Genomic DNA, 21,985 nt, shown 5'->3' with positions numbered 1-21,985 from the left:
GAAAAGGATGGGCGCAAGGATTCTACCATTTTGCATATTTGATAAACTACAGACTTGGCATTTAATATGGAATTTTTTCTTTTTCTTGACTTGGGTTTACTTTCTTAACTCAGTATATCAATCTGGTGAGTTTTTTTACACTTTGGTGATTTATTTGTTAAAAGAACCATGTCACTGATTGTCTGTCGCAGCAAGAAGTCAACAACAGGATTATATCACAGGTGGCGTGGCAAAATGTACGGAGAGGTGCATTTGACGATTGGCTTCACAGTCGGGTATACAAGGGTTGTTACGTTCTGTATTAGTGGAAAACAACTGCTGCACGTCTCCAAAAGTTATTGCCGCTTCCTCTGGAGATGGTCCATCAACTCGACAATGCTGTTTGTCATGGAGTGGTGGCTTTATGAAATTACGGCATGAAAGAGCGTGCTATTGCTCAGCAGTATGGCATCACTCAAGGTCAGGTGTCAAAGATCCTGAAACGAAATGCTCAGAGGGGTGTCCCTACTCCAATACCGAGGCCAGGACGTCCCCGCAGAACCACAAGGAGGGATGATCGCCAGCTGCACCGGTTAGTCCGCAATGGCCGTACCAAGACAGCTAATCGGCTTATGGCTGAGTGGCAGCAACTGACAAATGTGCCTGTATCCAGAAGGCTAGTCAACCAACGACTGGTTCAAGCAGGCTATCGTGCCAGGCGTCCCCTGAGAAAGCCACACCTGACCAGACAACACCGCCAGCGCCGATTGCAGTGGGTCAGAGAGCACCGTCAATGGCAGCCAGGCCACTGGAATCACGTGATCTTCAGTGACGAGTCTAGATTTCTGGTCTATCGTCAAGATGGCCGCGTCCGAGTGCGCAGACAAGTGCATGAAGCCTACAACAAAGATTGTATAGTGCCAAGAGTCCAAGCTGGAGGTGGTGGGGTGACCGTTTGGACTGCTCTTCATGCAGGGGGCAAAACTGACCTGGTTGTTCTGAATGGAAACCTGAACCAGTTCAAGTACAGGGCCATTTTGGAAGAAACATTGCTTCCATTTGCTCGTGCAGCCTTTCGAGGAAACTTTGTCTTCCAAGATGACAATGCACGGCCTCATCGTGCTCGCATGATCCAACACTTTCTTGCTGACCGTGGTGTAGAGCATATGGAGTGGCCTGCCATGTCCCCGGATATGAATCCGATAGAGAACTTGTGGGCAGAATTAACGCGTCAAATCGACCACTTGGACCAGCAGCCGACCTCTGTGCGTGAATTGCAGCAGGCTAATGTCACTGCATGGCAAGCGATTCCTGTCCAAACCTTGGCAAATCTCGTGAATAGCATGCCTCAACGTGTACGTGCTCTCCTGAATGCTCGTGGGGGTTACACGAAGTACTGAACTGTAATTTTACTGTCCGTAATCCCAGTCGTAATTTTACTTTTGTTTTTGTTAAAAAAATTTTTGGCTAATGTGCAAAATAAAGAGATACTTCTGGAAAACGTACAGAAGTTTAACACAGTACTGTCCATGAATTGAGTTCGATATCAGTTTACATCACTTTCAAGGATCAATTTATTTGTTTCGAAATGTCAAATGTGGTTTTTGTTTCTTTTAAAGGTCACATTAACAAAATCTAGAATAATTTCAACATAATTCCAATGAACTTTTGGTTCTAAGACATCTTGAAAAGTAAGTTCACCCCCACAAAAAAAATATTCCATATTAAATGCCAAGTCTGTAAATTGCCAACAGAGGTGGCTACCTACAAATTAGAGACTATGGACCGACCATATATAATAATACCTGTAATTCCTAATTTTTGCCTTGCCGTGGAACTTGCCTTTGTGTCCAGGAATATCCAAGCCCTTGAAGTGGTTTCCACCAAGTTGTGAGGGTTCGGGTTAGGAATTACATATTTTTGGCTTTTTGGAATTACATATGTGTGCAATTTAGGCTTCAGTCTGTGTCTGATATTAATCAAATGGATATGTTGCTGGTCTTGATGACATGATAATGTCAAAGTAATCCAAGGATGCAATCGGGGATTAACCAAGGATTTATTGTGTCTTCTTTGATATGCATATCGTGTTTCTGTGCACAGAAACACTTGTGTTATGTACTTGTTGTGCACTTGTGTTATGCATATATTGTGTACTGTTTTTGTTTCTGTATCGTGTTTCTGTGCACATTTCTTCGCTACTTCAACAGCGACCGCATTGTTGTCAGGAGCTGATCGACTTCATAGCAGTTTCGCATCACGAGGGGATATTTTGTAAGCACAAGGTGCTGCTTGCTTATGGAGCACTCCACTTACATAGTGCACTTGTTCTGTTCGGAATCGCTGCATATTCGCTTCCTTTGACTGGGTGGCAGACATGGTGTCATTGTGTTGCCGGGCCGCATGCATGTGACAGAGAAAATAAGTGACAAAGACCCGACAGGTAGTGTGAACAAGAGGCGAATTGCTAAATTAGACAGTTTTGTTTCTGCTGAATACTCTGAATCTCAAAATTAAGAAGTCGAAGTGAAGAGCACTTTTTTGACTTTTCAAACACCTACTTGCTTGAACGAGTCGAAGCTTTTTTTCCAAGAAGTCAGATCCATTGAAAGCCTGCAACGCCAATTCTTTCTTTTTCTTTCCATCCCTCTCTCACCCTCCTTTCACATCTCACTTTTTCCCATTGGGCCACACAAGCCTTAAAAAACAAAACTTGATCGCTGTCATAAATGGTAGACAGACTCAGCTTGGACTTCACCGTTGCTATCTCATACTGGACAACTCAAAAATGAAAAATAATTCCTATGACAGAAATTATTGTTGCACTAAACGCGTCTTTGTTCCATTGTGCATCACTGTTTGCATTGTGTGTATTGTCAGTTTCACTACAGAGATTTAACAAAAATTAAACGTTTGGAATTTGGCCAAGGTCCCGGTAAACGGTGGCCTACTATTTTAACGGTCTTTGGCTTATGTCCTCAAGCGAGTGCTAACATTAATATCCACTGAAAGACAGCATGCACTCTGATGCATCGGCCTCCTCCTTTTGGAATCGGACTCCATCGGGAATTGATTGAAGACCAAAGAGATCTCCTGCTATACCAGCGAGAATAATGCAAACTATGTATAAATGGCAACGTCGCTGTCTGCTAACCTACCTGCCGAGACAACCTGGATGCCCGGACGCTAAACCGTCCACCCCAGCTAAAATAGTTCGTCCACCGCCAATGTGATGACGTCTTTGTGGCCTTGCTGTGGAACAAAGTCTCGGATTTGCACAAAGTGTCAGATCTGCCGATGTCCAGTAGTTTTTGCATTACTTGGCATTGCTTGGCATCATGCCACACCATAATCCCTTTGGCTCCTGTTCAGACATGCATCACTTTGAAGAAGAAAAAAAATCTAAGATACAGCACTAAGTAAGTTGAGGTCTGCAGAAGTTGCTTTACAGGTAATGGTGTAGTGTAGAAGAAGCAGGTAACCACGGAGAAAGGCTGCTCGGTGTACACTTGTGGTTGAACTACTATCAATCTCGTGGCACAGAGAAGGAAGTGGTACAAACAGGGTACTGGGCAAGAAGCTGAGTGAGCCTCCAGAGGGTTTTAACAGCACGGCTGCAGACTGGGCATTCTGCCCAAAGTCTATGCTTATAATCTACAGGAATGCTCATGGGGTAAGAAGAGTGACACTACTATACACACACACACACACACACACACACACACGAACACACACACACACACACACCAACACACACACACACACACACACACACACACACAATTGCCCCTTCCCAATCCTCTGGTGAGCAGAATCTGAGTGGTTTGGAGGCATGGGTTTGAATTCCAAACACAATTTGTCATCGTAGGTCCTGCTGTTGAGCTCGTCGTTATGCATTTCCACTTTTCCTTCTTCAATCACACCACTTTTTCTGTATTCCCTATGATCTTTTCACCGAATTCCTATTTTAAGTCGTCCTGCTGCTTCACGCCAGTCCTAGCTGGCCACATGTTCAAAGTTTAGCCTTTTTGTGGGGATTTGGGTTCATGCCAATGTATAAGTTGATTCTACGAGGTATTCAAAAGTTTTCCAGACAAATACATGGTATTCCCGAGTACCAGAAAGTAGCCAAATGTTTTGTTTTATTCTATCTACGTCACTTTTTACTAGGTACAATGTTACCATGGAATAACCCACGATGTGTTTTGTCATGACAAACAGAATTCGGCCTCAACATAAGCTTTTTGTAATCCAATAAACTTTTGCCAATGCTCTGCCCATTCTCAAACATACTCTGAAGGAACCACTTAGAGATGTGAAAGCTGCCAATGCAAGAAACATGAGCAAACGTTTTCTGGTACGAAGTAGGAGGGTCTGAGAAGTAAAATGCGAATGACACTTCCTTCTTGATTGCCAAACTCCAACATTGTTGTGGTTGTTGGCGGGAGACATTGGGGAGATTACCACCACATATGCAGAGGGTTTCAATCTTTCCACATAATTTATTGATTTACGTCTTGCTTTCCCAAAGTAAAAGTTTCTATTTATACGTGAACTGTAATTTCATGATAGATCACTTGGTAGTGCGCTTGAGTCTAAGCTATCTTATCCTACATTGGTTGTAGTTGGGAAGATCTCAACTGAAAAGTCAAGACCCCACTACTATACCTGGTAAAGCTGCCCAGCAGGCGAGGCTTAGACCCTGAACTGAACTGAACTTACCTGCTGGGCAGCTATATTCGTTGGTGGTGCCTTCACTTTTGGATATTGGTTTCTCCTGCGAAGTCGAATCTCACGATAACCGCTGTTCGGTTGAGGTGCCAGCAGAGGGTGCTGCATCTTGGGCGAAGCGATCCTTCTGACAGGGACGTAAAGTCAGCTGTCCATTTTGGGAATGATGAAGCTCACACAGTATCTTTCATTTGGAATAAAGTGAAGTGGTATGTGCCAGTATATATAAAATATATAATATAACCACCTTCAGAGGCCATTTTTCCCCGAAAAGCGGGGGTTGGCCTTTTTTGGGAACCGTGGTTGTTGTTTTTTTTTTCGGTCCCCTTTTTGAAGCAATGTTTTACGGCCGGATGCCCTTCCTGACACCAACCCTTTTTGCCGCCTTTAACGACAAACAGGGAATTACCAGTGACCTGGTACTCAATTAGCCGACCTCGGAAGGATGACAGGCTGAGTCAACCCCCCTGGCGTTAATTCAGCGATTGACCGGGATTCGAACCCAGGATCCTAGGATCCTAAGCCGGCACCCTAGCCGCTAGCCCAACACCGGGTTGGTGTTGTTGCCAGTATCCTGGACAAATTTTGCTGCCTATGGTTTACCTGTGGTGTTTAAGTCAATTTGGGCTGGCAGGATAGCTTAAAGGTACGCACACTACAACAGGCATTTTAAAGGCCATTTTCCCTGCAAGAGCGGCGGTTAGCCCTGCGGCCCCCATGACAATCTTCTCCATTTTGCCCTATTTTCTGCATCTCCCCTGGTTAACCCCCTTGCCCGCATTTCTTCTTCGACCATCTTTAGCCAAGTCTTTCTCGGTCTTCCCCGTCCTCTACTTCCTTCCACATTCATTTCCATCACTCTTCTCAACCAGTCACTTTCATCCTTCCTCAACACATGACCAAACCATCTCAAACTGTTTCTCTTCACAGCATCCATCACAGGCTCGATTCCCATCATCTTTCGCAATTCATCATTTGTCTTCCTCTCTCTCAACCATACTCCACACATCCACCGAACCATTCGCATTTCCACCCTTTCCAGCCTTCGTTGCTGCTCTATGTTCATTACCCATGTCTCGCTCCCATAAATCATAACACTTCTCACACATGCAGCATACACCTTTCCCTTCAGCTTCAACGACACTCGCCTCCTCGCCAGCACGCCACTCAGTTCCCGAAACTTCTTCCATGCACATCTCACTCTAGCAACCGTTGCCGAGTCTGATCCACCTTCTCCATTCAGCATGTCTCCTAGGTAACAAAATGTTTTCACACCTTCCAGCTTCACGCCGTCTCCAAGATCCAACTCAACATTTCCTCCATCTGCAGCTCCCTCTGTGCACACCTTACACTTGAATGTACCTGCCACACTGGTTAATAACCCTCTCAAACCACTAGATTTTTGATGAACCCACTCAGCGCACATTGTACATTGAATTGAGTTCACTCCGACACCCTTCCTGCACAAAGCACATGGCCACTTCCCAGTTCTTTCCACCTCACCACATGCTTTACCACTTACCATCACCTTTGTTTTTCCGATATTCACCTTCAGACCTTTCGTCTCCATACATTCCTTCCACTTGTTCATCTTCTCCTTCAGTCCATCCATACTTTCTGCAATCAACACCAGATCATCTGCATACAACAACTCCCACGGTAAACCCTCCTTTACGTTCCGAGCCAGCACCTCCATCACAGCTACAAATAGTAGTGGACTTAGTACCGACCCCTACACTAGGTAAATTAAATTTGAGTACAGCAGATAAGAAGGAAAGTAAACCAACATCCTGCATGAAAACAACTTTATTCATGAACCCTTAACTCTCAAGTCTTAAAGGTCCCATGTAATACAAAAGTTTCTGGTTATTTATATATTAACTTGACCTTCCTAGTGAAGAAATCACCCATGTTTCTTTTTTTAAATCAACAATGGGATAATTAGACCAATATTTTGAACATTTGTAGTGTTTTTCGCAACTTGCTATGCCCCGCCCCTCAAAAAAGTGGAGTTCAGCGAACCGCAGGTCACGTGACCGGTGACGTCATCTCCAGAACGAAGTCCATGCCACCTCGATTCACTCTGCTTCGGCCCGCGATCCGTTCCGTGTAATTTGTACGTACTCTACTTTTGATTTGCTTGATCTTGATCTGAGGTATGCTGAGACACATGAGTGTCACGCCTCGCCTCGTTGATAAGCCCGCAAGGTCACTCCGTGGAGCGGCCTGCACATTCAACTATGTGTGAATTATATAAATAACAACTCACGGTCTGAGGTAACTCGGCTAAATATTATCCGATTTGCACCAAATGAAGTTTATGAATGGTTTCACAGACTCCTACTTCTCACTAAAAGTGGAAACAGAATGTAAATTGGAGTTAAAATAAGTGTTTGATTTGTAGCAAGCAAATGCACGTGGAGCATGCTTGCGAGCGAGCTGCGTTCTGGAGGTGACGTCACATGGATTACGTCATCGGCTTTGAGGTATGGGGCAGAATTTTTAGGGGCGTTCCCAAGTGGTTCGGTTTTCTTTCATTTTTAATGTTTCAGAGTGAATATAACAAAAAATCACTGCCATATTTGAATTCACCATAAAAAGACTCATTTGGATGACATCAAATGCATTTTGAGAGAGATTCCGTGTCTGTGGACCTTTAAGGCCTGTAGGATGTAGGATGGTGTCTATGATGTTGAATTCCTCTTTTAGGAATTGATTCATGCTTGACAAGTTCTCTCATTCTGGTGAAAGCAAAAAAACAGAAAGTGGCAGAAAATTAATCAGAATTTGGCATTGTGCATTTTGGCTCACATTGCATAAAATAATGGCACCTCTCCCTAAGTTACCAAAGACACCTACACAAATGAAAAATAAAAGCATACAAGGCAATACTTCGCACTACCTGAGATGTGCAACTAAAACGACTACTATGGTGAATTAAGTGGAATCGAGAATACCAATTTAACATTTCATGATCGTGACGTGCCCACTTTGATCTCAACGTTGATGACCTTCATGCTGCACCCGCCATCTTTGCGGATTTTTAACACGAGCATTTATTTATTTATTGTTTCACCGTTGTGCGATGTTCTTTGTGATGCTGTGATGTTTCACCCCCCAACTAAATGGTCCTGTGCTGTTCCTTTTTCGACAGTTGTTCTCCCTCACATTGGCAGCGCAACCGTTGCCACACGAATCACAATGTCCATCCTGACAGCTGAGAACATTTTGGCTGGCCTTCGAGACCAGCCCATGCCAGCGGAGGTCCTCTTGCACTGATTGATTTACCAAAGGATCTTTCTCTTCGACCCCTGTACTATCGGTATTGCGACGGGCCTCGGTGTCTATCAAACCATTGCTCAATCTGTGCATCGGACTACACAGATTGCTACCATCTAGCATGTGCTCACATTGCATTTCAAGGCTTATACACCTGTTGTAAACTGTATGGTGATTTAACGTATCCCAGCTCAACGACTGGGCCTGTGTGAAGCCATTTTGGATTTAACCTGATATTTTGACCATCAACCGTTCCGTATCCCTGGTACATTTCTCTGATTTCATAAGCATCGTCGACCCGATAATTGTCTCGAACTATATTGCTGCGCTATTGATTTGGCTTTTGGAGTTGTTTTGCTGACCGCCCATATCCTATCGGTCGGAACCTTTGTCTGACTTTATTCCATAAATTAAAAGAAGAAACAAGTGGATGCAGGATGTACGTTGTGCTGCATGTCAAACAGCCTCTCCACTCATGGCTCCAGCCCCGAGCTCTGCACCATTTTTGCACAAACACTTTAACAGAGATTTCCTTCAATCACGAAGCTTTCTTTTTAAAAACCAGGCCGCTGTACGCAGCGTGTTGTAGAACTACTGAACTAATTCCCACACTGCTTCCCCCAGAACATAACACTTCTTGCCAAGTTCTATAACGCCTGATGAGAATAATTTCATGCCATCTCAAATGATTCGCTCAATAAGGATAATTAATGATTTCCTTCGTTTCTGTTTCTGCAACATCGATGTTCAGTTTCATGACGAGCTTCCTGGTGGTACTTGTTTGCTAACGGGGTTGACGAACTCTCTTCATATCAGTCAATCGATGCGTTTGCGAAGTCCCATTGCTTCACTGTGGTTTGATGCATGTGGGGTCGGTTCTTGAGTGTGATGCTTACGTTTTCTGGCTGGTGTTTCTGCAGGTTAGCCCACAAAATTTGGACACATTTATAATTGCGATTGAAAAGGTAAGTATCATTCCATTGCCCAAGTACATGATGCCGATTCGTGCCTGAAGTTGTAAACTGACCTATCTGTCTTAGGACAAGTGAATTCTTGCAGAGATTTTTCTGGAAGGTTTACTTGGCTGCACCTGGATGGGTTTGAGGGTTGTGGAGTAGCGGCTGAAACCCGAATACTATCCAGGTTCCTCAATCAGGAACTCCATCAGACTCCATCTTTACTTTTTCTGGTTCCTTCTGATAACTCCAATGCAGTATTTGGTTTTCCGTTTCATTTCTCACGGTTGTGGTTCGTTACTTATCTAACAATCAAATTGTACTCTAACATTCAACCAGAGAATGGCATTAAATAATAAAAGCTTGTCCTGGCCGGGCAGTGTTTTTCAGTAAAAAGGATCTCGTACGTCTTTCATAGGCCCGGCCTACCGCAGTCTCTGCCTGAGCTCTGCCCCAGGGACGAACCGCACAGCAGAGCTTTGTGTATAATTTCATCATGGTGGTTACAGATCGTGCAGCCTTGTGGAGGACAAAACCCAGAGCGTTGAGCAGCCGAAAGTGATACAGGCCCTAAGCCGTAACATACGTTGGATTTTTAATCACATCCAGGCCATTTAGGACTTGTGCTTGCCTAGTATGGGGACGTTCTGCCACGGCCTCCATGATGGAATGAAAGGCCACGTTTCCTCACCTGAATAATTATCCTTCTCACTTAACGAACTTAGCATTTAGGTATACAAACTCACCGATTGAATGTATGCCTGAATGTAGATATTGAAGTATTGTGCATCTTTTTGCATCCATTCACACAATTTCTAAAACCCTTAAGAAAAGTGCAAAAAAATTCTAATAGCAACAACACCTTAATCACTTAATCTCTCCTTGTTGCTTGTGCTTTCAGCATCCTGCCCCCTTTCATCCCCCACAACCATCATTCCCACTTTTCCTCGCTCCCCTCCACCTCCACCCTCAAAACAGCCGTTGCCGGTGTGACGCCATGCACCCGGAGCAGGCAGTGGTGGGGTTGCTGTGAAAGCGTCTTTGTTTGCCCTGTTTTAGAGTAAGCTCTGCACAGAAATCTCCCCAGAGCCTCCAGAGCAGCATACCAGCCCCAAGGGCATTTCTCTTATACTGACCTATTATTGTGTTGTTTTTTTAATTTTTTTTCAACGGTGTTTCAGGATCAGTTTTGCTTTCACACAAAACTAATGTCTGCAAATCCAGAAATAAATTGATCGCACAAAACATAAACATTTGAAACATAATTTTTGAAAATAAAAAATTTAAGGCTTCAAGAAATATTTCAACACAGAGATTGAAAGGTTAACACTTTGGTCACAACAACAATGGTATTTGCTGGGGAGTCAGTTTGAAAAATAGGCTCAGATAAGTCACTCATACAATGAGGCGATTGGACCATGTGAATCACTGGCAATTCACCTTGAGTCACTGGTTCTTCATCCAAGAGTCATCTCGGGTTAGCTTGGGTATGTCACATTGGATACTCCTGTGAATAGCACATGGGACTTGTATGAATGAATGAATGATCGTTTTAAGGCCATTTTTCTCCACTAGAGCGAAGCCTTGCGGGCCCCATGACAATCATGGTTCCCTTTTTGAGGCAATGTTTTTATGGCCGGATGCCCTTCCTGACGCCAACCCTTGGTCACGCTCTTACGATGCGCACTGCGCAGGGATACTGTGCACCTATTCTAAATCGGGGTACACACCGTGATCATTCATCCCAGCAAGCTGGTACTCAATTTGCCGACCTCGGAAGGATGACAGGCTGAGTCAACCCACTTGGCGTTAATTCAGCGATCGACCGGGATTCGAACCCAGGATCCTAGGATCCCAAGCCGGCACCCTAACCGCTAAGGCTAAGCCAACACCAGGCACCAGACATGGGACTTGTATATCGTATCAAAAATTCGGTGTATTTCAAAAAAAAATCGTTATCAAAAAATGAAATCGCTTCATCAAAATGTCATTAAAAATCGCATCGAAAAAAGAAAAAACCGGTGTATTTTTATATGCATTTTAAACATTAAAAAAAAAAATTGGTGATTAATCGTTCTTGAATAAATCGACGAAGATGCGCAACTGCGTACAGACGGATCGCCTCGCTGTACACATCGGCAACAACTTTGAGATTGGATAAAAGTGTCATTATAAACAGAATACATTGCATATCATCAATCTTAAGTACACATTGTCAAAACCAAAAAATAAAAAAAGTTTGTAAAGTGCACTCTTACTTTTTATGCCTCCACTGCCAAAGGTGGCAGAGGCATTATTATCTCTGCCACTAAAGGTGGGCGGAGGTTATGTATTCACCCTTGTGACTTGTGAAAATCGAAGATTTTTTTCAGGTATACTGGTTGGTCGCGTGTGCTATTGATTTTGAGGTCAAAAGGTCAACACATGCCATAGGTCAACAACTTTGTTAAATTTTTAAAATCCTCAATTTTCATCCGATTGACGTGGAATTTGAAGAGGATTTGCATATCTGGTCACTGAATTCAACCGCCAATTATTTTTGATGTCAACATCGGCAAAAAGGTCAACATAGGCATAAAGGTCAACATAGGCATGAAGACATAGGCATTATTATCTCCGCCACTGAAGATGGGCGGAGGTTATGTATTCACCCTTGTGACTTGCGAAAATCGAAGATTTTTTCAGGTATACTGGTTGGTCGCGTATGCTATTGATTTTGAGGTCAAAAGGTCAACACATGCCATAGGTCAACAACTTTGTTAAATTTTTTAAATCCTCAATTTTCATCCGATTGACGTGGAATTTGAAGAGGATTTGCATATTTCTGGTCACTGAATTCAACCACCAATTATTTTTGAGGTCAACATAGGCAAAAAGGTCAACATAGGCATAAAGGTCAACATAGGCATGAAGGCCGACTGGGCATCCTCCGTCGTGCGAAGTCCTTCCTCGGCACACCTGAGCTCCTCACCACATACAAGGCTTTCATCCGCAGCTCAATGGAATACTGTTCTCCCCTATGGGCCGGTGCTCCTGCCTCACACCTAGCTCGGCTTCACGCTGTTGAAACCAAAGCTTTCAGAATTATTGGAATCTCCCGCGATGAAGCTATCTCTGAGGGCCTTTCACTCACTCACCGCAGGCAGGTAGGTGGTCTTTCTGTCTTCTACCGACTCCTCTCCGGCCTTGCACCCCCAGCTCTCTCTGTGCTCTGTCCCCCAAATATTCCTACAGGTCGCACAAGATCTGCCAGCAACCCTCTGATGGTTAAACTGCCGAAATCTCGGCTCTCTGCTCACCTTCACTCTTTCATTCCTCTTTTCTCCCGCCTCTGGAACAAACTCCCTCACTCCCTTCAATCCCACTCCTCCCTCCAGGTCTTTAAAACAGCTGTTCACCACCATCTCTTATCTTCCCCCATCCAAAACCTTGATCTTTTCTACCCCCGCTAATTCACCCCAGATCCACCTTGTTTGAAATTCCAACTTCTTTCCTGGAAGTCCTGGCAGTGTCCATATGTTTTATACCTCTCCCACCGCCCCCTTCCCACGCCCCCCCCCCCCAAAGCCCTCGCCCTCTCTCAGATCTCTCGATGTCTCCATGTCTCTCGGTCCCTGCTCTCAAATGTTGTGTTTGTGTCCTTCCCCCTCTCTCCCCATCTTGTCTACCGCTCCCTATGTTATATGTTTTATGTGTCGGTTTGTCTTTCTGTGTGATTAATGTTCGCTCTTTCACGAGCCTCGACCTTGTATACAAAACAAAACAAAACAAAACAAAACAAAACAAAACAAAACAAAAAAAAAAAAAAAAAGCCTTGGCATTATTATCTCTGCCACTGAAGGTGGGCGGAGGTTATGTATTCACCCTTGTGACTTGCGAAAATCGAAGATTTTTTCAGGTATACTGGTTGGTCGCGTGTGCTATTGATTTTGAGGTCCAATGGTCAACACATGCCATAGGTCAACAACTTTGTTAAATTTTTTAAATCCTCAATTTTCATCCGATTGATGTGGAATTTTAAGAGGATTTGCATATCTGGTCACTGAATTCAACCACCAATTATTTATGAGGTCAACGTAGGCCAAAGGTCAACAAAGGCCATATTTCTAAAATCATCAATTTTCATCTGACTGACTTGGTTTGGAATTTGAAGAGGATTTGCATATTTGGTTATTGAATTCAAACACAAATTATTTTTATGGTCAAATTTGTTTTTGTGATTTTGCATGATGTCTTTCTTTGTTTGTCTATCTGTCTCTGAGCAGGAAATCTCAAAACGTTATAGATGGATTTGGATAAAACTTGTTGGGCAGGTTGCTTGTGTGACAAGGACGAATTGATAAGATTTTGGTGAAGATCTGAATATGGATTTGGATACCACAATTTAATTTTCTAAGTGATTCTTCACCATTGGGAGATAGGGCCAAAAACGATACATAGCAGGATATCTCAAAAAGTTGTGGACGACTTATGACAAAAGTAGGTGAATGAGTTGGTTAGGTGACAAGAACATGCTGATTAGGTTTTGGTTCATGTACGAATCCAGATCTGGCCTATCAGTGGGATACAAAACGTAAACTGTTCAGCCTGGTAGAGGAATGCGCTCTACCGAGTGATGTTCTAGTTAGAACTGTCAAGGTAGCATGGTCCATATTCTCAGATTAGATAGACTTTTTCCATTGAAAACAGGGCTAATTTGTCCTGTTTTTATGTACACCGAGGAAGGCGGTGTTTACGATAGAGGATGGCATAGGGCTAATACTGTAAATTATATGCACTTGTCAGGCAGGGATTGGAGGGAGGTAAGTGAGCCCAGTATGGAATAGTGCTCGCACCGACAAGGTCCTATAGACCTCCCGCATGGCCCGCCTCATCAAGATAAACTATGCTGGCTCGGGAACACGTACAATATGAGGCGGTAATGGCTGCTCAGGAAGTCGGAACGCCCGACACCAGGCAGCCATTCACCATTTTGGTACAAAAAAATACCAAAAGAAAGACAAGATGCTAATTTAACATGATGATAACTCGAGTTGGCTCTATTGTTAACGACGTGCAATGTGGGAACAGCTCCAAGAATATGACAATTGCTGTTTGTTGTTGACTTTGGTTTATAAGTTCTAGTTGCACCCTTTAAGGTTTGTCTTGACTTGGAATCATAAACTCCATCCCTTAGCATTTCCTAGCAACCCTTTAGAATGTAAAGGATAGTTTTATTGTAGAACCTTTTATCGTAGAGCGTGTAAACTACTGAATAAAGAGCTCATTCTGAACACGTTCTTGGTTTAGTTGAACTCTTTAGCTGCTTGCAGATACAAGCACACACCACTTCATCAAATATATTGTTAGGGATTTGGGTGCGAGAGCGGATGGGGCTCAAGGGGTGGCTGCCGGACCCGCCGCTCACCTCCAACCCTGAGGCCACCAGGTCACGTATAACTCCACGTGCGGCCCGAAGGGTTGATGATGCCAGTTGATACAACAGAGGATGCCGGTTGAGGTAATTGAATCGAGCAGGGTCCTCACACCCTCAGTCACATTACCTTGTTGATTTAATTACTTGAACTGGGAAAACGTGCCCTCAGCACCCACACGTGTACTTGTTACGGCCGGGCAAACCGTGGGGTGGATGTTGGCTAAGCCAGCGGAGCGAATCAGTGGAATACAGCGTCCCATCTATTTCTTAAGCACACACTATACCGGACCAATGAGGGAAAGGACAGCCACGCAGGTTTGAAAGATGCTTACTGGGCAATGTAGCAATGTCAATGTGGAGCTGCGGTAAGCTGGAGACCCCAGGATGTCGCTCGTCCTCACCCCGTGCCTGCACAGCTCGTCTCGGCCAGTGCACTTGTCCCAGCTCAGTGCACTTGTCCCAGCTCAGTGCACTTGTCCCAGCTCAGTGCACTTGTCCCAGCTCAGTGCACTTGTCCCAGCTCAGTGCACTTGTCCCAGCTCAGTGCACTTGTCCCAGCTCAGTGCACTTGTCCCAGCTCAGTGCACTTGTCCCAGCTCAGTGCAGATTGTCCCAGCTCAGCACAGACTCTTTGCATGGATAGGCAGGCAGCTTTCCTCTGATCAGGCATGGCTTTGAGGGGGTAAAGTTCAACCCAGCACCATTTGATCCCATGCAGGGCGTGGTTCCAGGGAGCAAGGGTCATCACCTGCTCTCTGACCCCCTCATGGCCAGTCCTCATTGGCTCCCCTTTGCAGCAGTATGATGTCACATCTTGGCGGCATCGCAGTTCGGTGTAGACCTGTAGCGACGTTGTGGAATACGGTAGTGCTGCAGGCTTGCAAAGTTGTTGGACATTACGGTGTTTATTATTGTGTTGGTGTGGTTGTGGCATCAGTGTGGTTGTAGTGTTGGTGTGGTTCATGCCATGGGAAGGTGCAATGTGCAGGGTAGAGAAAGGATTCGAATGGGTTTGAAGACAGAATGGATAGTTATGGATTTAAGTTAAACTAGGGCGTGCCCGTACTATATATATATCTAAAATTATATCCCCCCCCCCCTCTATTTACATGAAATGGTTTGGTCCATTCGCAAAGCCAAAGCGAACGGCTTGCGAGTACGGTGACAATCCCCCCCCCTCTATTTACATGAAATGGTTTGGTCCATTCGCAAAGCCAAAGCGAACGGCTTGCGAGTACGGTGACAATCCCCCCCCTCTATTTACATGAAATGGTTTGGTCCAAAGCGAACGGCTTGCGGAGTTTGGTAAAGAAATCGCCATAGCTCGGTAACTACTTCTCCGATTAATATGAAACCTTGAAAAGGCACATCCTCAGGTCCCCAGCAATATACCTGGCAAGTTTCAAGTATATCGGACCCGTGGTTGTCGAGAAACAGCGGTCACAGACAAACACACAGACAAACACACACACAGACACACACACACACAGACACACACACACACACAGATTACTGGAATTATAGATAGATAAGGTTCTTTAACCTGTGCAGGGTTTGAGAGGCGAAGGCTTTTAGGAAAGCACGGGAAATGGAGGTTCGAAAACGGAACAGTGAGGAATTAGGATGGAAGGATGAATGGATGGGGGATAAATCGAGGAGAGGAGAGTTTCCATTGGAGCGTTCGGGGATTGAAAGGGTGGGGGATGAAGGGGGCGGGGGTACAGTTGATAGTGGCTTGGGAGTAAAAAGGGTGACGGACTGGTGATGGATTGAAAGTCGCAAAGTTGGAAAGTTGGATGGAAGCTAAGTGGAGGTTGGGGAATTGCACGAAGGGGAAGACCCTCACAACACATATTCCCCCATCCCCTGTACAAAAGGGATGGCCCTTGCTAAGCACATATATGAAATAACTAACTCAGGGTTCCCTATAATTTTGAATGCAACTCCCTCGGGTCATTTAACAATACTAGGGCATGCCCGTACTATATATATATCTAAAATTATATCCCCCCCCTCTATTTACATGAAATGGTTTGGTCCATGTGCGAAATGGTTTGGTCCAAAGCGAACGGCTTGCGAGTACGGTGACAATCCCCCCCTCTATTTACATGAAATGGTTTGGTCCAAAGCGAACGGCTTGCGGAGTTTGGTAAAGAAATCGCCATAGCTCGGTAACTACTTGTCCGATTAATATGAAACCTTGAAAAGGCACATCCTCGGGTCCCCAGCAATATACCTGGCAAGTTGCAAGTATATCGGACCCGTGGTTGTCGAGAAACAGCGGTCACAGACAAACACACAGACACACAGACACACAGAGATTACTGGAATTATAGATAGATAAAGCTTTCATTATATTATGTCTGTAGGTAGAATGCACCCCAATGTCTGCTTTCAGTCTGTTTTGCTTCCCCCGCCAGTCATATAATATGCCATTTCTCAGCATGAATACCACAGACATCATAAAAGTGGGGGTAATTATCATATTGTTGTGGGAATGACTCCTCGGGGTTAACAAAATGCTCAGTTAAATGCATAGTTATATCCTTAATGAGTGTTTTAGAATGAGCGTAAAGTTATTAAATATGATATTAGATATGTGTGGCTATCATGTCTACACAGACGACGTCCACCTCCACCATTGTCTCTGTCTAAACATCGGCATCCCTTCTGACCTTTTATTTTATATGTAGACCTCTGTTATCTGTCTTGATGTTCCTTTTAGCATTTTGCTATGTAGGAGCTAGTTTGGCAGGGAATGCCATGGCTTGCCACTGTCCCTCTAGGGTGTCCTGCACAGGGGCGTCAGGAATGACCTATGTGCCCGAGGTGAGCATCATTCCTGATGATCCACGCCCCGCCCCACCTCTCCCTCTCGCCCCCTCTCCCTCTCGTCCTCTCGCCCCCTCTCCCTCTCGCCCCCTCTCCCTCTCGCCCCCTCTCCCTCTCGCCCCCTCTCCCTCTCGCCCCCTCTCCCTCTCACCCCCTCTCCCTCTCACCCCCTCTCCCTCTCACCCCCCTCTCCCTCTCGCCCCCTCTCTCTCTCGCCCCCTCTCTCTCTCTCGCCCCCTCTCTCTCTCTCGCCCCCTCTCTCTCTCTCTCTCGCCCCCTCTCTCTCTCTCTCTCGCCCCCTCTCCCTCTCGCCCCCTCTCTCTCTCGCCCCCTCTCTCTCTCTTGCCCCCTCTCTCTCGCCCCCTCTCTCTCTCTCTTGCCCCCTCTCTCTCTCTCGCCCCCTCTCTCTCTCTCTCTCGCCCCCTCTCTCTCTCGCCCTCTCTCTATCTCGCCCCCTCTCTCTCTCTCGCCCCCTCTCTCTCTCTCTCGCTCCCTCTCTCTCTCGCCCCCTCTCTCTCTCTCTCGCCCCTCTCTCTCTCTCTCGCCCCCTCTCTCTCTCTCACCCCCTCTCTCTCTCTCACCCCCCTCTCTCTCTCGCCCCCTCTCTCTCTCTCGCCCCCTCTCTCTCTCTCGCCCCCTCTCTCTCTCTCGCCCCCTCTCTCTCTCTCGCCCCCTCTCTCTCTCTCGCCCCCTCTCTCTCTCTCGCCCCCTCTCTCTCTCTCGCCCCTCTCTCTCTCTCTCGCCCCTCTCTCTCTCTCGCCCCCCCTCTCTCTCTCGCCCCCTCTCTCTCTCTCGCCCCCTCTCTCTCTCTCTCTCGCCCCCTCTCTCTCTCTCGCCCCCTCTCTCTCTCTCGCCCCCTCTCTCTCTCTCGCCACGTCTCTCTCTCTCGCCCCTCTCTCTCTCTCTCCCCTCTCTCTCTCTCGCCCCCTCTCTCTCTCTCTCGCCCCCTCTCTCTCTCTCGCCCCCTCTCTCTCTCTCGCCCCCTCTCTCTCTCTCGCCCCCTCTCTCTCTCTCGCCCCCTCTCTCTCTCGCCCCCTCCCTCTCTCGCCCCCTCCCTCTCTCTCACCCTCAGGGGTCAGTTGATGGTAAGGACTGCCACCCATTGCAGGACACCTTGGACAGTGGCATTTAGGGGTATGGTATGGGGATGATAGCAGCACATGCCGAGACCGATCACTGGAGGAAGATACAGAAATCCGCAAAGCTACCACGTGACACCACGCCCTCACCCTCAAGTCCCACGTCATGCTCACATACACGGGGCCACCAACCTGTGCGGGACATATCTGTGGTGGTGCCACTCTGCATCCTACCAGCTGTGCCACTTGGCACAATTCGGGTATTTGTCTTGTCAGACTTTAATGTCATTTTCCTGTGGTGTCTGGTTGGATAAGATGAGGCATATATAACTAAGGAATTTGCCGTTTGCTGGTTCACGGGTCCGTATGTCATTAGTGGGTAAGGGTTTTTATTATTGTTTTATTACTGACTGTTGATTGTTTTTTGTAAATCCCCTTCCCCCCTCACTCCCCTCCCCCCTCACCCCCCCTGCCCCCACCCCCCATTATTGCTTGAATTAAACCCACTTGGCCTTAGGTGAATTTGGATATCGTGGTGGCTTCATTTGATGGTTCAAAAGGATCCCATCGAAGGTTGATTGGCTGCGGTCCCCACCGTTTAGTATTATACTACGTCGCATGGTCTTCAGGTTTGCTCGGTCAAATTAGATCAAGGCACGTGACGCTTTAGGGACTCCAATATGCATGGTAACGTGGCTATAGATACAAGGATCCAGCAGGGAGTCTTCAAAATGGTTAACTGCCACGGTCGCTTTGACGCGACCCACTATACTCAAACTGGGAAACCAGAACAACCGGCGGCTGCAACAATAGTTTCAACACTAACATATGTGTTTCTAATAACACCACGTTTCGCACTTGTGTTGGTGCAGTAAACCACTTTTGCACTTGTATTAGTGTGGAAAAACCACTTTTCGCACTTGTGCTGGTGCAGGAAACCACTTTTGCACTTGTATTAGTGTAGAAAAACCACTTTTCGCACTTGTGTTAGTGTTGAAAAACCACTTTTCGCACTTGTGTTAGTGTTGAAAATCCACTTTTCCCACTTGTGTTGGTGCAGGAAACCACTTTTGCACTTGTATTAGTGTGGAAAAAACACTTTTTGCACTTGTGATAGTGTTGAAAAACCACTTTTTGCACTTGTGTTAGTGTTGAAAACCACTCTCCACGGAGACCTACTTGGCTCTATAATACCCTCCCGTAGCAAGCGCCTATTGTCATCTGCAATATATTGAGCATCGGCACGGGTATACTGCCGCGACTTTTATTTACTGGTATGTTTATCATACTGTTTGTGTGCTTCTTTTACTTCTATACTCTCTTGAACCGCTGGATGGAATGAGTTGAAACTGGTGGTTTCAACTCAGAGTGGCCATGAAAAGATTTTAGGTGGTAAATAAAATTAATACTCCCGGAAGTGGGAACATTACAAGAACTGAACCGCTGGATAGAAGTTTAACTATACTCGAGTGTGCGCTTGAGGATTTTTGGGGTTAAAAAAAAAACATTCAGAATCCCAGTGGCTCAAGGTGGGGAGAGGGCCCTAATTTCCATCATGTAGCATCATCTGGTGGAAACTGGATTTACTACAAAGTCATTATAAAACACCATAAAGTTGTGGGAATTGGCCTATCCGTAAGAATGGGTTATTTGCGAGTATTATTCAGCAGTTCAAATGCTATTTTAAAAAACAATCAGCTTGCAGCTTTTGATTAGTGAACCAATTCAGTGACCCAACCCAATATGCAAATCCTTTAAATTTCAGGTCAATCGGGAGAAAATTGATGATTTTACACAATGTTGAACTTTCACCTTTTGATCTAAAAACAAAACAAAAACAACAATTAGCTTCTAACTTTTGATTGGTCAACAAATGCATTGACCCAATATGCAAATTCTTAAAATTTCAAGTCAATCGGATGAAAATTGACGATTTTATGTGATTTTGACCAAATTATTAATTTGCCTTCTCCATATCCTCATAATAAAGCTTTGTTGAAAATTTGATGACAAAACTCAAATGGTAAAAAAGTTACGGCTCGGACAGACACACACACTCACAGAAGTGATTACAAAACCTCGTCTCCTGCTGTGCAGAGGACGGGCTAATTTATCAGTTTCCACCCATGAGATGCCAGCATATTATTCTTTTTGGCCCAGCTCTGCCAAATTTTCTGTGCAGCTTCTAGGATCCTTGTCCATGTCCAAAAGTGGGTGGGGGTTTTCATATAATTTATCAAAACATTTTTTTTTTTGAGATTTCAGGCTCCCACCCACGGGTACCTCACGAGCAGTACAGATTAGAGACATGTTTGTCTGTCTCTCTGTGCATTGCCATTATTCTCAGAGATGGCCAAACGGATCTTCGTCACACTTTCAGAAGTTCATCAGAGTACCGGAGAGATTTAGGCAAATTTTTGAAAAATAAATTGGATTTTATTTATTTATTCGCTCTATCGTGCCGTTAGCAAATCATCACGTCAATAAATCATGGTGTCATCACACTTCCTGTTTGAATTCAAAATGTACTTTCCAGAACCTTGTGTGTTTGAAATTGGTGTTAGATGAAGGTGTACACTTGTACTATGCCAGGAAATGCTACAGAGGTTGACATTTTGGAACAAGGAGGAAAATATGGAGTGGAAGAAGAGGTACAGTCACGTGAAAAAGTAAGTACACCCCATGTAAAGTTTTGACTTTTTCAACATATTTCAACATACAGCTATTTGATCTTCATTTCAACAATATTGACAGATAAATGTGATATAATATAACAAATGTCATGAAACATTTATATTTTGTAGTCCATTGAATGATTAAAATAAACATAAATGCAAATTTCGCATGTGGAAAAAGTAAGTGCACCCTTGGCTCTAATAGGTGGTATTGCCCCCTTTGGCAGAAACAACCTAAAAACAAGCAGAAACAACCTCAAACAAATTCTTTGGAGTAGGCGTTTCTTATAACTGTCTACCAGTCTCTGACAGTGACTGGGAGAAATTTTTGCCCACTCCTCCATGCAGAATTCTTTCAGCTGTGCGATGTTTGAGGGGTTTCTTGCATGCACAGCTCGTTTCAAATCCCCCCACAACATCTCGATGGGATTTAGATCCGGGCTTTGACTTGGCCATTCCAGAATCCTCCATTTCTTTTTTTTCAGCCATTCCTTGGTGGATTTACTGGTATGTTTTGGGCCATTGTCATGTTGCAAGGTCCACCTTCGGTTGAGCTTCAACTCTCCGACAGATGGCCTCACATTGTCCTCAAGCACCCCCTGGAACAATGAAGAATTCATAGTGGATTATATGATGGTGAGCTGCCCAGGCCCTGATGCAGCAAAGCTGCCCCAAACCATAATATTTCCACCACCATGCTTTACAGTTGGTATCAGGTTCTTGTGGTGAAATGCTGTCTTTGGTTTTCGCCAAACATGTCTTCTGGTACTGTGGCCAAATAGCAGATGCTTTGACGCATCTGTCCAGAGCACAATGTTCGAGAAGTGCTGGTCTTTGCCTATGTGTTCATTGGCAAACTTTAGTCTTGCCCTGATGTTCTTTCTGCACAGCAAAGGGTTCCTCCTGGCACACCTCCCATGTCGATCAAATTTGTGCAGCCTCTTTCTAATGGTAGACTCGTGCACTTTGACATCAACAGTGGCAAGAGCTACCTGTAGGTCCCGTGATGACATTCTGGGGTTCTTCGAGACTTCTTTC

General features: G+C 45.1%; 1 protein-coding gene across 2 annotated transcripts in view; it reads left to right on the top strand.

Moving 5' to 3' along the window:
• The window catches only part of GRHPR (glyoxylate and hydroxypyruvate reductase), a 74,979-nt gene extending 66,559 nt beyond the window's left edge, over positions 1-8,420 (top strand). For both annotated transcript variants that reach the window (XM_068112869.2, XM_068112870.2), the window contains one exon: positions 7,865-8,420. In XM_068112869.2, the coding sequence (XP_067968970.2) occupies positions 7,865-7,989 (125 nt within the window). In that variant the 3' untranslated portion in view covers positions 7,990-8,420. The remainder of the gene's footprint in view (positions 1-7,864) is intronic.
• Positions 8,421-21,985: the final 13,565 nt, after the last annotated feature.

This window comes from Myxine glutinosa, chromosome 4 (assembly GCF_964187855.1).
Source record: "Myxine glutinosa chromosome 4, kmMyxGlut1.1, whole genome shotgun sequence".
Lineage (NCBI taxonomy): Eukaryota > Metazoa > Chordata > Myxini > Myxiniformes > Myxinidae > Myxine > Myxine glutinosa.
The sequence above is the reverse complement of the archived record's forward strand: the minus strand, read 5'-3'. Positions and strand labels throughout refer to the sequence as shown.